At 43.3% G+C, this 17,723-nt stretch overlaps 1 protein-coding gene across 1 annotated transcript in view; it reads left to right on the forward strand.

Annotated features, from left to right (window-relative positions):
- Positions 1 to 17,723, forward strand: part of LOC115146454 (MAM domain-containing glycosylphosphatidylinositol anchor protein 2) — a 216,856-nt gene that overhangs the window by 182,415 nt on the left and 16,718 nt on the right. The window contains exons 12-13 of the mRNA XM_029688540.2: positions 6,118 to 6,138; positions 11,488 to 11,643. Coding sequence (XP_029544400.1) covers positions 6,118 to 6,138; positions 11,488 to 11,643 — 177 coding nt within the window. The remainder of the gene's footprint in view (positions 1 to 6,117; positions 6,139 to 11,487; positions 11,644 to 17,723) is intronic.

The following is a 17,723-nucleotide window of genomic DNA, read 5'->3' on the forward strand; positions in this document are numbered from 1 at the left end:
ATATTTGTCTGTCCTCGGTTGCAACACTCACTACTGAGTTCCAAACTGCCTCTGGAAGCAACGTCAGCACAAGAACTGTTTGTCGGGAACATCATGAATTGGGTTCCCATGGTCGAGCAGCTGCACACAAGCCTAAGATCACCATGCGCAATGCCAAGAGAGCATGCAATGTCGACTGGAGTAGTGTAAAGCTCACCACCATTGGACTCTGGAGCAGTGGAAATGCGTTCTCTGGAGTGATGAATTACGCTTCACTTTCTGGCAGTCCGACAGACAAATCTGGATGCTTCTACACCTACATTGCTTGCTGTTTGGGGTTTTAGGCTGGGTTTCTGTACAGCACTTTGAGATATCAGCTGATGTAAGAAAGGCTATATAAATAAATGTTATTTTATTTAGGAGAACGCTACCTGCTCCAATGCATAGTGCACACTGTAAAGTTTGGTGGTGGAGGAATTTTGGTCTGGGGCTTTTTATCATGGTTTGGGCTATGGTCCTTAGTTCCAGTGAAGGGAAACCTTAATGCTTCGACATTTAATGACATTCTAGATGATTCTGTGCTTCCAACTTTGTGACAAAAATGTGGAAGCCCCTTTCCTGTTTCATCATGACAATGCCCCGTGCACAAAGCGAGGTCCATGCAGAAATTGTTTGTCGAAATTGGTGTGCAAGAACTTCACTGGCATGCATAGAGCCCTGACCTGAACCCCATCGAACACCTTTGGGATGTATTTGAAATCAGACTGTGAGCCAGGCCTAATCGCCCAATATATCAGTGCCCGACCTCACTAATGCTCTTGTGGCTGAATGTCCCCTCGGCAATGTTCCAACATGTAGTGGAAAGCCTTCCCAGAAGAGTGGAGGCTGTTATAGCAGCAATGTTCCAACATGTAGTGGAAAGCCTTTCCAGAAGAGTGGAGGCTGTTATGGCAGCAAAGGGGGGACCAACTCCATATTTTAAATGTTTACATTTTTTAATCAAACCATTTTTAACTAGGCATGTCAGTTTAGAACAAATTCTAAATTTTCAACGCCCATGATTTTGGAATGAGATGTTCGAAGTCAACATACTTTTGATCATGTAATGTATCACAGTAAGGGCCTCCCAGATGTTGACATATTTATATGGTAATAGGGACCCCTACTGGTTAGGAAAATACTGAATCATGAGATAGGTCACTGTCAGTACATTTGACAGAGCATTCTTATTTACAAGGAGGAAGTCAAGCAAAGACAGAGATGAATTTGTACCAGTGACGATTACACATTCAGAGATCCAGGCATAATTACATGAGAAAACATTCAGCTCCTCAACTTAGTCATCAAAAAGTGCCATTGTCACCGAGGGGGAGGCGGCAGACAGTATCAAGAGCCATCCAGCAAGGATTTCGGCTAAGAATACAAACGGAAAGGATTTTGAATTAAATGCAATTTGTATGTAGTTGGAGGGGTGGACTTTAATTCCCTGTCTGTTACCACTGGTGTTTCTGTAGACAAGGTTCCACAATCATTGTCTAATGTCTATTTTATTTCTTTATCCTTCATTGTCATTTACTTTTTTTTGTATCAATCCGTCCTTTTTTTTGGTACTTTCTTATGAAGGGAGTGAAAAGAGGCACTGAAAATGTCCTCCGCAAACACCTGTTCAAAAAAGGTCCTACTCCTTTCAACAGGCTGCAGAATTAGGATTACAGCCTGAGCTTTGCTTCAGGTTCAACACAGTTGGAAGTCCTTGTAGTGCAGCACTGCAACACAAGACACGATACTGTCCAGGTTTTGAGTCCTCTCTCTTCCAAACTTGAATAGCCTAGCCTGTGTCTATTCTAGTTCCAGCCTTTGAAATACACGTCTGCTACAAACCGTCAGCTCTCAGCCCTAGCCTGTGAAGTCTGCACGCACGCAGCCAGCCAACCCCCCCCCCCACCCCCCCATACAAACACAACAGAACACAGTCTGGTGGTGAGCTGCTCTGACTAGCAAACAAACACAGCAGTTCACTGACCTTCTGCACTAATTAGATGCTTCCAGCCTATATTCTCTAATCATGTTTTCCTCTGCACCCAGGTGAGATGAGGAAATAGCAGCACTAGAGTGATTTCCGCCTAATATCTTGTTTTTAGGAGTATTCTATATATTCCATGTCGGAGGTCTGAAACTTCCTGCCCTCGTGCCACATTAGGCCTATTTGTGGCCCACAGGCCTGGAATTTGAGCTTATGCTGTATCCATGTTATGGTGGTATTTAGGCTTTATTAAACTCTCTAATTACAATTTATACAATCACTGAGGACAATGTGGTAAAAATACAGTTAGTCGGAAGTTCACAAACACACAATCTCTTGTTAACAAACTATAGTTTTGGCAAGTCGGTTAGGACATCTGATTTGTACCTGACACGAGTCAGTTATCCAACAATTGTTTACAGACAGATTATTTCACTTGTAATTCACTGTATCACAATTCCAGTGGGTCAGGAGTTTACATACACTAAGTTGACTGTGCCTTTAAACAGCTTGAAAAATTCCAGAAAATGATGTCATGGCTTTAGAAGCTTCCGATAGGCTAATTGACATCATTTGAGTCAATTGGAGGTGTACCTGTGGATGTATTTCAAGGTCTACCTTCAAACTCAGTGCCTCTTCGCTTGATATCATGGGAAAATCAAAAGAAATCAACCAAGACTGCAGAAATCAATTGTAGACCTCCACAAGCTGGTTCATCCTTGGGAGCAATTTCCAAATACCTGAAGGTACCACGTTCTTCTGTACAAACAATAGTAAGTATAAACACCATGGGACCACGCAGCCGTCATACCGCTCAGGAAGGAGGCGCATTCTGTCTCCAAGAGATGAACATACTTTGGTGCGAAAAGTGTAAATCAATCCCAGAACAACAGCAAAGGACCTTGTGAAGATGCTGGAGTAAACAGGTACAAAAGTATCTATATCCACAGTATAACGAGTCCTATGTCGACATAACCTGAAAGGCCACTCAGCAAGGAAGAAGCCACTGCTCCAAAACTGCCATAAAAAAGCCAGACTACGGTTTGCAACTGCACATGGGGACAAAGATCATACTTTTTGGGGAAATGTCCTCTGGTCTGATGAAACAAAAATAGAACAGTTTGGCCATAATGACCATCGTTATGTTTGGAGGAAAAAAGGGGAGGCTTGCAAGCCGAAGAACACCATCCCAACCGTGAAGCACGGGGGTGGCAGCATCATGTTGTGGGTGAACTTTGCAGCAGGAGGGACTGGTGAACTTCACAAAATAGATGGCATCATGAGGTAGGAAAATTATGTGGATATATTGAAGCAACATCTCAAGACATCAGTTAAACCTTGGTCGCAAATAGGTCATCCAAATGGACAATGACCCAAAGCATAATTCCAAAGTTTTGGCAAAATGGCTTAAGGACAACAAAGTCAAGATATTGGAGTGGCCATCACAAAGCCCTGATCTCATTTCTATAGAAAATTTGTGGGCAGAACTGAAAAAGCGTGTGCAAGCAAGGAGGCCTACCTACCTGACTCAGTTACATCAGCTCTGTCAGGAGGAATGGGCCAAAATTCACCCAATTTACTGTAGGAAGCTTGTGGAAGGCTACCCGAAATGTTTGACCCAAGTTAAACAATTTCAAGGCAATGCTACCAAATACTAATTGAGTGTATGTAAACTTCTGACCCACTGGGAATGTGATGAAAGAAATAAAAGTTGAAATAAATCATTTTCTGTACTATTATTCTGACATTTCACATTCTTAAAATAAAGTGGTGATCCTAACTGATCTAAGACTTTTTACTAGGATTAAATGTCAGGAATTGTGAAAAACTGCGTTTAAATGTATTTGGCTAAGGTGTATGTAAACTTCTGACTTCAACTGTGTGTGGTAAAAGATAACACTTGTTCTCAAATGTTAATTGCTCAGTGGTCTCATATTATACAATAAAAGAGATGCTCAACACTCAATCACACACACACACACACACACACACACACACACACAGCCAACCCCAAACACTCACAACATACACACCCAGACGCACACTGCACATTCACGTAAAATGACACCGTCACCTCAAATATTTACATATGTATTTTAATCCCCCAGTGATACAACATTGTATATAAATAATGTATCGGACAACTGATAATTCCTCCAAATCTATCTGTGACCTGAAACGTGTCATCTCCCTCTGCATGAGTTGTGTCAAGATTGCCAAAGATATCTCCAAGTTACCTCAGACAACATCATTTTTTGTGTGTGTATTTGTTCATTTCATAAACCAGAATCATGATAGTGTATAATCACTCCTGTTTGACATCTGAGTGCCTTGAAGAATTTTTGGTTACACTTAATACCTGTGTGTATCTACATACCCCGGGAATACGGTATGCCGCCCAAGCCTTTTAAATACTAGCAGTGCACTTGCTGATTCTAACGAGCAGTGGCACGGCGTAAAACTGTCCTCTGGATAACAGCTGTGGCTGAGGACATGCCAGCCACTTCAGTTTGACACACTGGATTGGGTTTCATGTTGGTGTTAAGAGTTAGTTACAGTATATTTTTCTATGTGCAACTTTGGTCTCAAGAATCGTGTTCTCTTCTCCATAAATATTGTACGGCAGCTTTTTGAGAAAGAAAACAAGGATATTACCGAAGTGACGCCTACGGGAGAAAAGGAGAATGTACGATAACATGTAAATACCTTTTCTGATGTAGGCTTAGGAAAACGTGTGTCCGTACAACTAAGTCCTCCAGATATGCACGCTACCGTACACAACGAGCAAAAGAGACATGCGGCAATTCGAATGTGTATTTAACGATGTTTACTAAATGTTGTGCCTCCTTGCCTACTGCTTCCCTGCCTGCGCAGTGCTTGTGGTCTATCTAGGCACTGAGTGCACAGAGACCCTATCAATTAGAGTCCGTACTAATGCAGAGCGTGTTTCCAAGCTAGCAGCATCTGCTCCTCTCCACCAAGACGACCTCCTTCTCCTCGCTGAAGTTGGGAACAGCTGGGTGGTTTAGTAGTGGGGGAAATGGAACCTCCCGATGCATAATTGCGGCTCAGAATAGGGGAAACTATGGAGAAAAAGGCCCATAATGAACATCTGATGCGTTTCGCCACAAACCACCAGCCCACTCCTGCGTATTATACAGTTTCCCAAATTACAATAATTTGATGCAGTCGCAGGCATTTTCAGATTTTAATCCTCAATTGAATCATCAATGAATCAATTGGTGGTTCTCTATACAATTGCTAAATGGGATCATTTCTCTGCATTTACATTTTTTTGACAGATCTCTCTTCGATAATAGAGTATAATAATAATAATATATATAATCGATAATAGAGCCTTTTGTCTTAAACATCTGCTGTTGTTGTGTTTTCTGATATTTTTTTTCATTTGCATTCTGTTCATATCTGACCATTTATCGTTAGCCAATGGGACGGATGTCTCTGGCTGCACCTTTGTTGGACCGGGCTGATCTGTTACACCATCAAATGGAACACACGGTTTACTCTAGTTCAAACATCTCACCGTGAAATTTACAGCCTGAATACATCTCCCAAACTCCTACTTTGCTTGAAGAATACTCTCTATACAGGTTAGGCTCTGGAAGTTTATTGGTTGAAATTGGGATACATTTCACGTCAGCTATCTCCACTGCAAATTGTTTGAAAATCTCTACCCAGCATACAGTTCTGCCCTCATTGGGATTAGGAAAGGACTCAGCCACAGTTCCTGGCGAGCACAGATAGGGAAGGTGGTGAATTAAATTAAGAAAGATGCAGGTCTGTATAGTTTAACTGAGTCTTGTGCTTCCTCTCTTCCATTAGCCCTCTGCAGCCCATAAGCCCTCTCTCTCTCCGGAGTAACCTAACCCTAACCCTCTCTCCCTCCGGATGATAAGAGGGGTTGATGGCATGGCCTCACTACTCCCTAGTACTCCGCCTCAAATTAGACTGCAGGGACAAACAAAGTAGTTCTTCCTTTTTAGATTTCCCCACGGCTCTTTTATACAGAGTAGAGATGAAATCTTAGACGCAGGCATTCCTTTCATAAGTTTGAACTCCTAAATGATTCAAGTGTCTTTTGTTTTCTCTTTCAGCTCCAGTCAACCCTCACTTGAGTAAGTATCAGTCCTATGAAATGGACTCCCTAACCCATAATGTTGGGCCAACCATAATGTTTTAATTAGCAATGGCCAGAGATGAATAAAAGGTAGGGTTTTTATGTTACACACCATTTTTTATGGTATACACAGTTTATTCATATGAATTATCCATCGCAATACACAGGTCCTTAATAATGTCAAAAATGAAATATTTCCTATTAATACCGTGTTCATAATAACATATGAGCACATTTCATAATCGTCAATAAGATGTTTGAAAATACATAAAGTCTATCTCAGTAGTATCTAAGCTATAAGACTCCTGAACAGCTAATCAAAGGGCTACCAAGACCCCTCTTTTACACTGCTACTACTCTATGTTTATTATCTATGCATAGTCACCTTAACTCTACCTACATGTACATATTACCTCAATTACCTGGACTAACCGGTGGCCCCGCACATTGACTCTGTACCGGTATCCTCTGTATATAGCCTCCACATTGACTCTGTACCGGTATCCTCTGTATATAGCCTCCACATTGACTCTGTACCGGTATCCTCTGTATATAGCCTCCACATTGACTCTGTACCGGTATCCTCTGTATATAGCCTCCACATTGACTCTGTACCGGTTCCCCCTGTATATAGCCTCCACATTGACTCTGTACCGGTATCCTCTGTATATAGCCTCCACATTGACTCTGTACCGGTACCCCCTGTATATAGCCTCCACATTGACTCTGTACCGGTACCCCCTGTATATAGCCTCCACATTGACTCTGTACCGGTATCCTCTGTATATAGCCTCCACATTGACTCTGTACCGGTATCCTCTGTATATAGCCTCCACATTGACTCTGTACCGGTATCCTCTGTATATAGCCTCCACATTGACTCTGTACCGGTATCCTCTGTATATAGCCTCCACATTGACTCTGTACCGGTATCCTCTGTATATAGCCTCCACATTGACTCTGTACCGGTATCCTCTGTATATAGCCTCCACATTGACTCTGTACCAGTACCCCCTGTATATAGCCTCCACATTGACTCTGTACCGATACCCCCTGTATATAGCCTCCACATTGACTCTGTACCGGTATCCTCTGTATATAGCCTCCACATTGACTCTGTACCGATACCCCCTGTATATAGCCTCCACATTGACTCTGTACCGATACCCCCTGTATATAGCCTCCACATTGACTCTGTACCGATACCCCCTGTATATAGCCTCCACATTGACTCTGTACCGATACCCCCTGTATATAGCCTCCACATTGACTCTGTACCGATACCCCCTGTATATAGCCTCCACATTGACTCTGTACCGATACCCCTGTATATAGCCTCCACATTGACTCTGTACCAGTACCCCTGTATATAGCCTCCACATTGACTCTGTACCGATACCCCCTGTATATAGCCTCCACATTGACTCTGTACCGATACCCCCTGTATATAGCCTCCACATTGACTCTGTACCGATACCCCCTGTATATAGCCTCCACATTGACTCTGTACCGGTATCCTCTGTATATAGCCTCCACATTGACTCTGTACCGATACCCCCTGTATATAGCCTCCACATTGACTCTGTACCGGTATCCTCTGTATATAGCCTCCACATTGACTCTGTACCGGTATCCTCTGTATATAGCCTCCACATTGACTCTGTACCGATACCCCCTGTATATAGCCTCCACATTGACTCTGTACCGGTATCCTCTGTATATAGCCTCCACATTGACTCTGTACCGGTATCCTCTGTATATAGCCTCCACATTGACTCTGTACTGGTACCCCCTGTATATAGCCTCCACATTGACTCTGTACCGATACCCCCTGTATATAGCCTCCACATTGACTCTGTACCGATACCCCCTGTATATAGCCTCCACATTGACTCTGTACCGATACCCCCTGTATATAGCCTCCACATTGACTCTGTACTGGTACCCCCTGTATATAGCCTCCACATTGACTCTGTACCGATACCCCCTGTATATAGCCTCCACATTGACTCTGTACTGGTACCCCCTGTATATAGCCTCCACATTGACTCTGTACTGGTACCCCCTGTATATAGCCTCCACATTGACTCTGTACCGATACCCCCTGTATATAGCCTCCACATTGACTCTGTACCAGTACCCCCTGTATATAGTCTCCACATTGACTCTGTACCAGTACCCCCTGTATATAGCCTCCACATTGACTCTGTACCGGTACCCCCTGTATATAGTCTCCACATTGACTCTGTACCGATACCCCCTGTATATAGCCTCCACATTGACTCTGTACCAGTACCCCCTGTATATAGCCTCCACATTGACTCTGTACCGATACCCCCTGTATATAGCCTCCACATTGACTCTGTACCAGTACCCCCTGTATATAGCCTCTCTATTGTTATTTTACTGCTTCTGTTTCATTATTTGTTACTTTTATTTTCATTTTTTTTTTACTTATCTATTTTTTACGTAACACTTTTTTTCTTAAAACTTCTTAAAGTGTTGTTGGTTACGGGCTTGTAGGTAAGCATTTCACTGTATGGTCTACCTGTTGTATTCGGGGCTGATGTGACAAATCAAAATTTGATTTTGGACTGGCTGATGCTAGCATCGTTTAAATTAAAAGACAAACTAAATCTTACTCAACTAATAACTATACCTACCCGTCTTAATCCAAAATACCCCCAAAACATCTACATTAATAGGCCTTTTCTTAACAAATACACTTCACAAATATATATCTTGTGGGTTATTTGCAAATCAGTGACTCCCGTATAATTCTAAAGAGAAACTATAAACACTTCTCAGAGCAAGCCTTTATCTATGACCTTTATTACTCAGAGCTTTTATACATAAACTGCATAATGGACCCAGTTTTAGCATTCTCTTTCTTTTCATTAATGTTTTACTTTCATGGCTGATAAATACGCCCCGTTAAAGCGACTTAGGGTAAAAAATCGGAACTAATCCTTGGTTCTCCTGCGATTTGAAAATCCTTTTCCTGCAAAAGAATCAAGCATGGGCCTTGGCGAGGAAAACTGGTGAAACAGCTGATTGGCTGCTTTTCAGGTGAGAAATTGAGAAATAAATGGACCGGAAGAATAAAAAAGGCAACATCTAGGTGTTTTCTTGTTGCTATGACAGTCTGCTGGTGATCCCGCTAAATTCTGGAAAACTGTTAACTCACTTAGACCAGGAAACTCCTCGACTTCCCTGCTGAAACAAATTACATCGGAATCTGGGATCATCAGTGACCGAACTGAAATTTGGGATGTTTTCAATAAGCACTTTATTTCTGCTGGTTTTCTTTTTGAAAGAAAAAATGGCCAACATGATCCTGACCGGTCTATTGTTTCAGCCCCTCTGGGTCTTATACACACTATCTGCTATAGATTCTAAGAAATCGTTAGGCGCTGACAATCTGGATCCATATTTACTCAAGTGTGCGGCACCTATCATTGCTGGTGTAGTGACGCATATCTTTAATCAAACATTAGTGGTAGGAAAGATTCCTAAAGCTTGGAAAACAGCTTTTGTTTTACCACTCCTCAAGGGAGGTGATGGTAGTGAATTGGATAATTATCGGCCCATCTCTAAGCTCTCCTGTTTGGCTAAAATTCTAGAGTCATTGGTGAATAGGCAACTACAATCTTTTTTAACTGTTAACAATACTCTTTCTAGAAATCAATCTGGCTTCAGACCTAAACACAGTACCACTACGGCCACTGTACGTGTTGTAAATTATATTACTAATGCCCTAGATAATAGAAAGTACTGTGCCGCCTTGTTCATAGATTTGTCTAAAGCTTTTGACACTGTAGACCATGCAATACCTTTTGGTAAGCTGTCGTTAATAGGACTAAGGATAGAAGTCAGGCTGTTAGAGTTGACGGCATCCAGTCGGAGCCATTGGAGTTGGTTAAAGGGGTCCCACAAGGTTCTATACTTGGTCCATTACTGTTCACTCTCTACATAAACAATATCGGTGATGAGATAAGAAAGTGTAAAATTCATTTATATGCTGATGACACTGTCATGTACTCTATCGACTCAACGGCTGACCAAGCATTATCACAATTGGAGACAGATTTTAAGATATTACAAGGGTCTTTTATACAGCTGAAACTTGTTTTAAATTAAAAGAAAACACATTTTATAATTTTTAATAGGTTCAAAAAGTTGGTTGAAAATACACTTGCACTTACGAGCTTAGATGGCTCTCGAATTAATCAGGTCTCTGCATATAAATACTTAGGGATATGGTTGGCTGATAAACTGTCTTTTAAAATGCTGTTGACGAACTTCGTACACGGCTAAAAATCAAGCTAGGCTTCCTCTATAGAAACAGGACATGTTTGTCTTCTACAAAGAAGACAAATTGTGCAAGCTACTTTTATTTCTGTTCTAGATTATGTGGATATTATTTACATGCATGCTACGGCATCAACACTTAAACTGCTGGATGCTACTTATCATTGCGCAGTTATGTTTATTACGGGTGACTGCTACAGAACTCACCACTGTGTTTTATATCAAAATGTGGGTTGGACTTCGCTGTCCATGAGACGAGAACAACATGCTCTCGTGTTTGTCTATAAAGCACTTCTGAATAAACTACCTTCTGATTTATCAACACTCATCAACATTATAATTATAATTTCTAAAACCAGGTCTCAAACATGGAATACACTTGAGGCCCATGCGATTTCCACAGAGTTTGGTATGGCTGCCTTTTCCTGTTATGCTCCTTGCCTATGGAATAGCCTGCAGACTAAACTTAAACTTGAGACTCTTGTCCCCCTGTTGCCCATTAAACATTTATTGGAGGATTTGTATTTTTCTATTGCTTGTAACTGTTTCGGGTAATGCAAGTTCTTGTGCTGTTAGGGGAATAACCTGTTAGAGGAATAACCTGTTAGAGGAATAACCTGTTAGGGGAATAACCTGTTAGAGGAATAACCTGTTAGAGGAATAACCTGTTAGTGGAATAACCTGTTTGGGGAATAACCTGTTAGGGGAATAACCTGTTAGGGGAATAACCTGTTAGTGGAATAACCTGTTTGGGGAATAACCGGTTAGGGGAATAACCTGTTAGGGGAATAACCTGTTAGGGGAATAACCTGTTAGGGGAATAACCTGTGTGTAAATGTAATCTGCTGGTATTTTTTGTGTTATCTGTGATGGTTTAGTGTAGTTTCTTAATCATTGTACCTGAACTGTATGTGTAAACATGTATAATGCAGGGCCCAGCTGTAAAAGAGACCTTGGTCTCAGTCTGTTCTTTGTTGAAATAAAGGTAGAATAATAATTGAATTCTTATGTCTTCTCTGTGTGTCCTCCCCATCAGGAGAGTTCCAGTGCAGCTTTGAGGACGAGGCCGTGTGTATGTTCACCCAGGACAAGAGGGATGACTTTGACTGGACCCGACACAGTGCCGCCACCAGAGACACCAAGTATACGCCCAACACAGGGCCCAGCAGTGACCGAGTGGGCTCCAAGCAAGGTCAGCACACACACCAATGTACCTTTACATGCATGCACACTCTCACCAACACAACACAACACTGTGCTCTCTATCTTTCAACCAATTTCTCCATTCTCTCAAGTAGTTGTAGAGCACTGCACAGGTCTGAATTTTAAGCCCAAGCCCTACCCATGCCCGCGACGCTACGTTCAGGCCCTACCCTACACAGGCCTGATTGCTTGGGCCAAATTTAAGGCCCTGACCTGCCCAAAACCCAAAATCAGAATTAACTTCCTCCATTAGTAAATCCATTAGCTGCTCCTCTCTGTCTGTCACTCACTCCCTGTGTGCAGCTCACTCTACATGCACTCTGCTCATGGTGGCTCTGAGTCTGTGAGTATCCATAGCAACGGCTCCACATAGGCTGCTCTTGTCAATGAAGAGACATGAGAGAGAACAGTTAGCTGTTAGCTACTTTTAGTCACTAAACTCAGACAAAACTGAAGGAACATTATTATTTTATGTTAAATAATCTCTCCTGTCTTATATTTGATGAGTTTGAAGCACTTTTGACACCATTTTATAATTTTAGTCAGATATAACTGTACTGCAGCAGCAGAGCACATGCTAAATGTTTGTGATCAATTTAGTGATACCTCAGCCCTTCTCCTTCCCTAGTTATTGATGAGAAAACAGGCCCCTCTCCTTCCCTAGTTACTGATGAGAAAGCAGGCCCTTCCTGTTTTAGTGATACCTCAGCCCTTCTCCTTCCCTAGTTATTGATGAGAAAACAGGCCCTACCTGTTTTAGTGATACCTCAGCCCTTCTCCTTCCCTAGTTACTGATGAGAAAACAGGCCCTTCTCCTTCCCTAGTTATTGATGAGGAAACAGGCCCTACCTGTTTTAGTGATACCTCAGCCCTTCTCCTTCCCTAGTTACTGATGAGAAAACAGGCCCTACCTGTTTTAGTGATACCTCAGCCCTTCTCCTTCCCTAGTTACTGATGAGAAAACAGGCCCTTCTCCTTCCCTAGTTACTGATGAGAAAACAGGCCCTTCTCCTTCCCTAGTTACTGATGAGAAAACAGGCCCTACCTGTTTTAGTGATACCTCAGCCCTTCTCCTTCCCTAGTTACTGATGAGAAAACAGGCCCTTCTCCTTCCCTAGTTACTGATGAGAAAACAGGCCCTACCTGTTTTAGTGATACCTCAGCCCTTCTCCTTCCCTAGTTACTGATGAGAAAACAGGCCCTTCTCCTTCCCTAGTTACTGATGAGAAAACAGGCCCTACCTGTTTTAGTGATACCTCAGCCCTTCTCCTTCCCTAGTTACTGATGAGAAAACAGGCCCTTCTCCTTCCCTAGTTACTGATGAGAAAACAGGCCCTTCTCCTTCCCTAGTTACTGATGAGAAAACAGGCCCTTCTCCTTCCCTAGTTACTGATGAGAAAACAGGCCCTACCTGTTTTAGTGATACCTCAGCCCTTCTCCTTCCCTAGTTACTGATGAGAAAACAGGCCCTTCTCCTTCCCTAGTTACTGATGAGAAAACAGGCCCTTCTCCTTCCCTAGTTACTGATGAGAAAACAGGCCCTTCTCCTTCCCTAGTTACTGATGATGAAACAGGCTCTACCTGTTTTAGTGATACCTCAGCCCTTCTCCTTCCCTAGTTACTGATGAGAAAACAGGCCCTTCTCCTTCCCTAGTTACTGATGAGGAAACAGGCCCTACCTGTTTTAGTGATACCTCAGCCCTTCTCCTTCCCTAGTTAATGATGAGAAAACAGGCCCTTCTCCTTCCCTAGTTACTGATGAGGAAACAGGCCCTACCTGTTTTAGTGATACCTCAGCCCTTCTCCTTTCCTAGGTATTGATGAGAAAACAGGCCCTTCTCCTTCCCTAGTTATTGATGAGAAAACAGGCCCTTCTCCTTCCCTAGTTACTGATGAGGAAACAGACCCTACCTGTTTTAGTGATACCTCAGCCCTTCTCCTTCCCTAGTTATTGATGAGAAAACAGGCCCTACCTGTTTTAGTGATACCTCAGCCCTTCTCCTTCCCTAGTTACTGATGAGAAAACAGGCCCTTCTCCTTCCCTAGTTACTGATGAGAAAACAGACCCTTCTCCTTCCCTAGTTACTGATGAGAAAACAGGTGAGGTATACAGGCCTGGCTAAAGCTACAGACTGAGGTTGTCCTTTTGTCATTTCAGTGTCAAACTAAAAATTATTCTATGTTTTTCTGTCAGGCTGTCACTAACTAGGGAAGGAGAAGGGCCTGTTTTCTCATCAGTAACTAGGGAAGGAGAAGGGCTGAGGTATCACTAAAACAGGTAGGGCCTGTTTCCTCATCAGTAACTAGGGAAGGAGAAGGGCCTGTTTTCTCATCAATAACTAGGGAAGGAGAATGGCCTGTTTTCTCATCAATAACTAGGAAAGGAGAAGGGCTGAGGTATCACTAAAACAGGTAGGGCCTGTTTCCTCATCAGTAACTAGGGAAGGAGAAGGGCCTGTTTCCTCATCAGTAACTAGGGAAGGAGAAGGGCTGAGGTATCACTAAAACAGGTAGAGCCTGTTTCATCATCAGTAACTAGGGAAGGAGAAGGGCCTGTTTTCTCATCAGTAACTAGGGGAGGAGAAGGGCCTGTTTTCTCATCAGTAACTAGGGAAGGAGAAGGGCTGAGGTATCACTAAAACAGGTAGAGCCTGTTTCATCATCAGTAACTAGGGAAGGAGAAGGGCCTGTTTTCTCATCAGTAACTAGGGAAGGAGAAGGGCCTGTTTTCTCATCAGTAACTAGGGAAGGAGAAGGGCTGAGGTATCACTAAAACAGGTAGGGCCTGTTTTCTCATCAGTAACTAGGGAAGGAGAAGGGCCTGTTTTCTCATCAGTAAAAAACAGGCCCTATACCCATGCCCGTGACGCAACGTTCAGGCCCTACCCTACACAGGCCTGATTGCTTGGGCCAAATTTAAGGCCCTGACCTGCCCAAAACCCAAAATCAGAATTAACTTCCTCCATTAGTAAATCCATTAGCTGCTCCTCTCTGTCTGTCACTCACTCCCTGTGTGCAGCTCACTCTACATGCACTCTGCTCATGGTGGCTCTGAGTCTGTGAGTATCCATAGCAACGGCTCCACATAGGCTGCTCTTGTCAATGAAGAGACATGAGAGAGAACAGTTAGCTGTTAGCTACTTTTAGTCACTAAACTCAGACAAAACTGAAGGAACATTATTATTTTATGTTAAATAATCTCTCCTGTCTTATATTTGATGAGTTTGAAGCACTTTTGACACCATTTTATAATTTTAGTCAGATATAACTGTACTGCAGCAGCAGAGCACATGCTAAATGTTTGTGATCAATTTAGTGATACCTCAGCCCTTCCCCTTCCCTAGTTATTGATGAGAAAACAGGCCCTTCTCCTTCCCTAGTTACTGATGAGAAAACAGGCCCTTCTCCTTCCCTAGTTATTGATGAGAAAACAGGCCCTTCTCCTTCCCTAGTTATTGATGAGAAAACAGGCCCTTCTCCTTCCCTAGTTACTGATGAGAAAACAGGCCCTACCTGTTTTAGTGATACCTCAGCCCTTCCCCTTCCCTAGTTATTGATGAGAAAACAGGCCCTTCTCCTTCCCTAGTTACTGATGAGAAAGCAGGCCCTTCCTGTTTTAGTGATACCTCAGCCCTTCTCCTTCCCTAGTTATTGATGAGAAAACAGGCCCTACCTGTTTTAGTGATACCTCAGCCCTTCTCCTTCCCTAGTTACTGATGAGAAAACAGGCCCTTCTCCTTCCCTAGTTATTGATGAGGAAACAGGCCCTACCTGTTTTAGTGATACCTCAGCCCTTCTCCTTCCCTAGTTACTGATGAGAAAACAGGCCCTACCTGTTTTAGTGATACCTCAGCCCTTCTCCTTCCCTAGTTACTGATGAGAAAGCAGGCCCTTCTCCTTCCCTAGTTACTGATGAGAAAACAGGCCCTTCTCCTTCCCTAGTTATTGATGAGGAAACAGGCCCTACCTGTTTTAGTGATACCTCAGCCCTTCTCCTTCCCTAGTTACTGATGAGAAAGCAGGCCCTTCCTGTTTTAGTGATACCTCAGCCCTTCTCCTTCCCTAGTTACTGATGAGAAAACAGGCCCTACCTGTTTTAGTGATACCTCAGCCCTTCCCCTTCCCTAGTTATTGATGAGAAAACAGGCCCTTCTCCTTCCCTAGTTACTGATGAGAAAGCAGGCCCTTCCTGTTTTAGTGATACCTCAGCCCTTCTCCTTCCCTAGTTATTGATGAGAAAACAGGCCCTACCTGTTTTAGTGATACCTCAGCCCTTCTCCTTCCCTAGTTACTGATGAGAAAACAGGCCCTTCTCCTTCCCTAGTTATTGATGAGGAAACAGGCCCTACCTGTTTTAGTGATACCTCAGCCCTTCTCCTTCCCTAGTTACTGATGAGAAAACAGGCCCTACCTGTTTTAGTGATACCTCAGCCCTTCTCCTTCCCTAGTTACTGATGAGAAAACAGGCCCTTCTCCTTTCCCTAGTTACTGATGAGAAAACAGGCCCTTCTCCTTCCCTAGTTACTGATGAGAAAACAGGCCCTACCTGTTTTAGTGATACCTCAGCCCTTCTCCTTCCCTAGTTACTGATGAGAAAACAGGCCCTTCTCCTTCCCTAGTTACTGATGAGAAAACAGGCCCTACCTGTTTTAGTGATACCTCAGCCCTTCTCCTTCCCTAGTTACTGATGAGAAAACAGGCCCTTCTCCTTCCCTAGTTACTGATGAGAAAACAGGCCCTTCTCCTTCCCTAGTTACTGATGAGAAAACAGGCCCTTCTCCTTCCCTAGTTACTGATGAGAAAACAGGCCCTACCTGTTTTAGTGATACCTCAGCCCTTCTCCTTCCCTAGTTACTGATGAGAAAACAGGCCCTTCTCCTTCCCTAGTTACTGATGAGAAAACAGGTGAGGTATACAGGCCTGGCTAAAGCTACAGACTGAGGTTGTCCTTTTGTCATTTCAGTGTCAAACAAAAAATTATTCTATGTTTTTCTGTCAGGCTGTCACTAACTAGGGAAGGAGAAGGGCCTGTTTTCTCATCAGTAACTAGGGAAGGAGAAGGGCTGAGGTATCACTAAAACAGGTAGGGCCTGTTTTCTCATCAGTAACTAGGGAAGGAGAAGGGCTGAGGTATCACTAAAACAGGTAGGGCCTGTTTCCTCATCAATAACTAGGGAAGGAGAAGGGCCTGTTTTCTCATCAGTAACTAGGGAAGGAGAAGGGCTGAGGTATCACTAAAACAGGTAGGGCCTGTTTTCTCATCAATAACTAGGGAAGGAGAAGGGCTGAGGTATCACTAAAACAGGTAGGGCCTGTTTCCTCATCAGTAACTAGGGAAGGAGAAGGGCCTGTTTTCTCATCAATAACTAGGGAAGGAGAATGGCCTGTTTTCTCATCAATAACTAGGAAAGGAGAAGGGCTGAGGTATCACTAAAACAGGTAGGGCCTGTTTCCTCATCAGTAACTAGGGAAGGAGAAGGGCCTGTTTCCTCATCAGTAACTAGGGAAGGAGAAAGGCTGAGGTATCACTAAAACAGGTAGAGCCTGTTTCATCATCAGTAACTAGGGAAGGAGAAGGGCCTGTTTTCTCATCAGTAACTAGGGGAGGAGAAGGGCCTGTTTTCTCATCAGTAACTAGGGAAGGAGAAGGGCTGAGGTATCACTAAAACAGGTAGAGCCTGTTTCATCATCAGTAACTAGGGAAGGAGAAGGGCCTGTTTTCTCATCAGTAACTAGGGAAGGAGAAGGGCCTGTTTTCTCATCAGTAACTAGGGAAGGAGAAGGGCTGAGGTATCACTAAAACAGGTAGGGCCTGTTTTCTCATCAGTAACTAGGGAAGGAGAAGGGCCTGTTTTCTCATCAGTAAAAAACAGGCCCTATACCCATGCCCGCGACGCAACGTTCAGGCCCTACCCTACACAGGCCTGATTGCTTGGGCCAAATTTAAGGCCCTGACCTGCCCAAAACCCAAAATCAGAATTAACTTCCTCCATTAGTAAATCCATTAGCTGCTCCTCTCTGTCTGTCACTCACTCCCTGTGTGCAGCTCACTCTACATGCACTCTGCTC

This window comes from Oncorhynchus nerka, linkage group LG18 (assembly GCF_034236695.1).
Source record: "Oncorhynchus nerka isolate Pitt River linkage group LG18, Oner_Uvic_2.0, whole genome shotgun sequence".
NCBI classification, from domain to species: Eukaryota; Metazoa; Chordata; class Actinopteri; order Salmoniformes; family Salmonidae; genus Oncorhynchus; species Oncorhynchus nerka.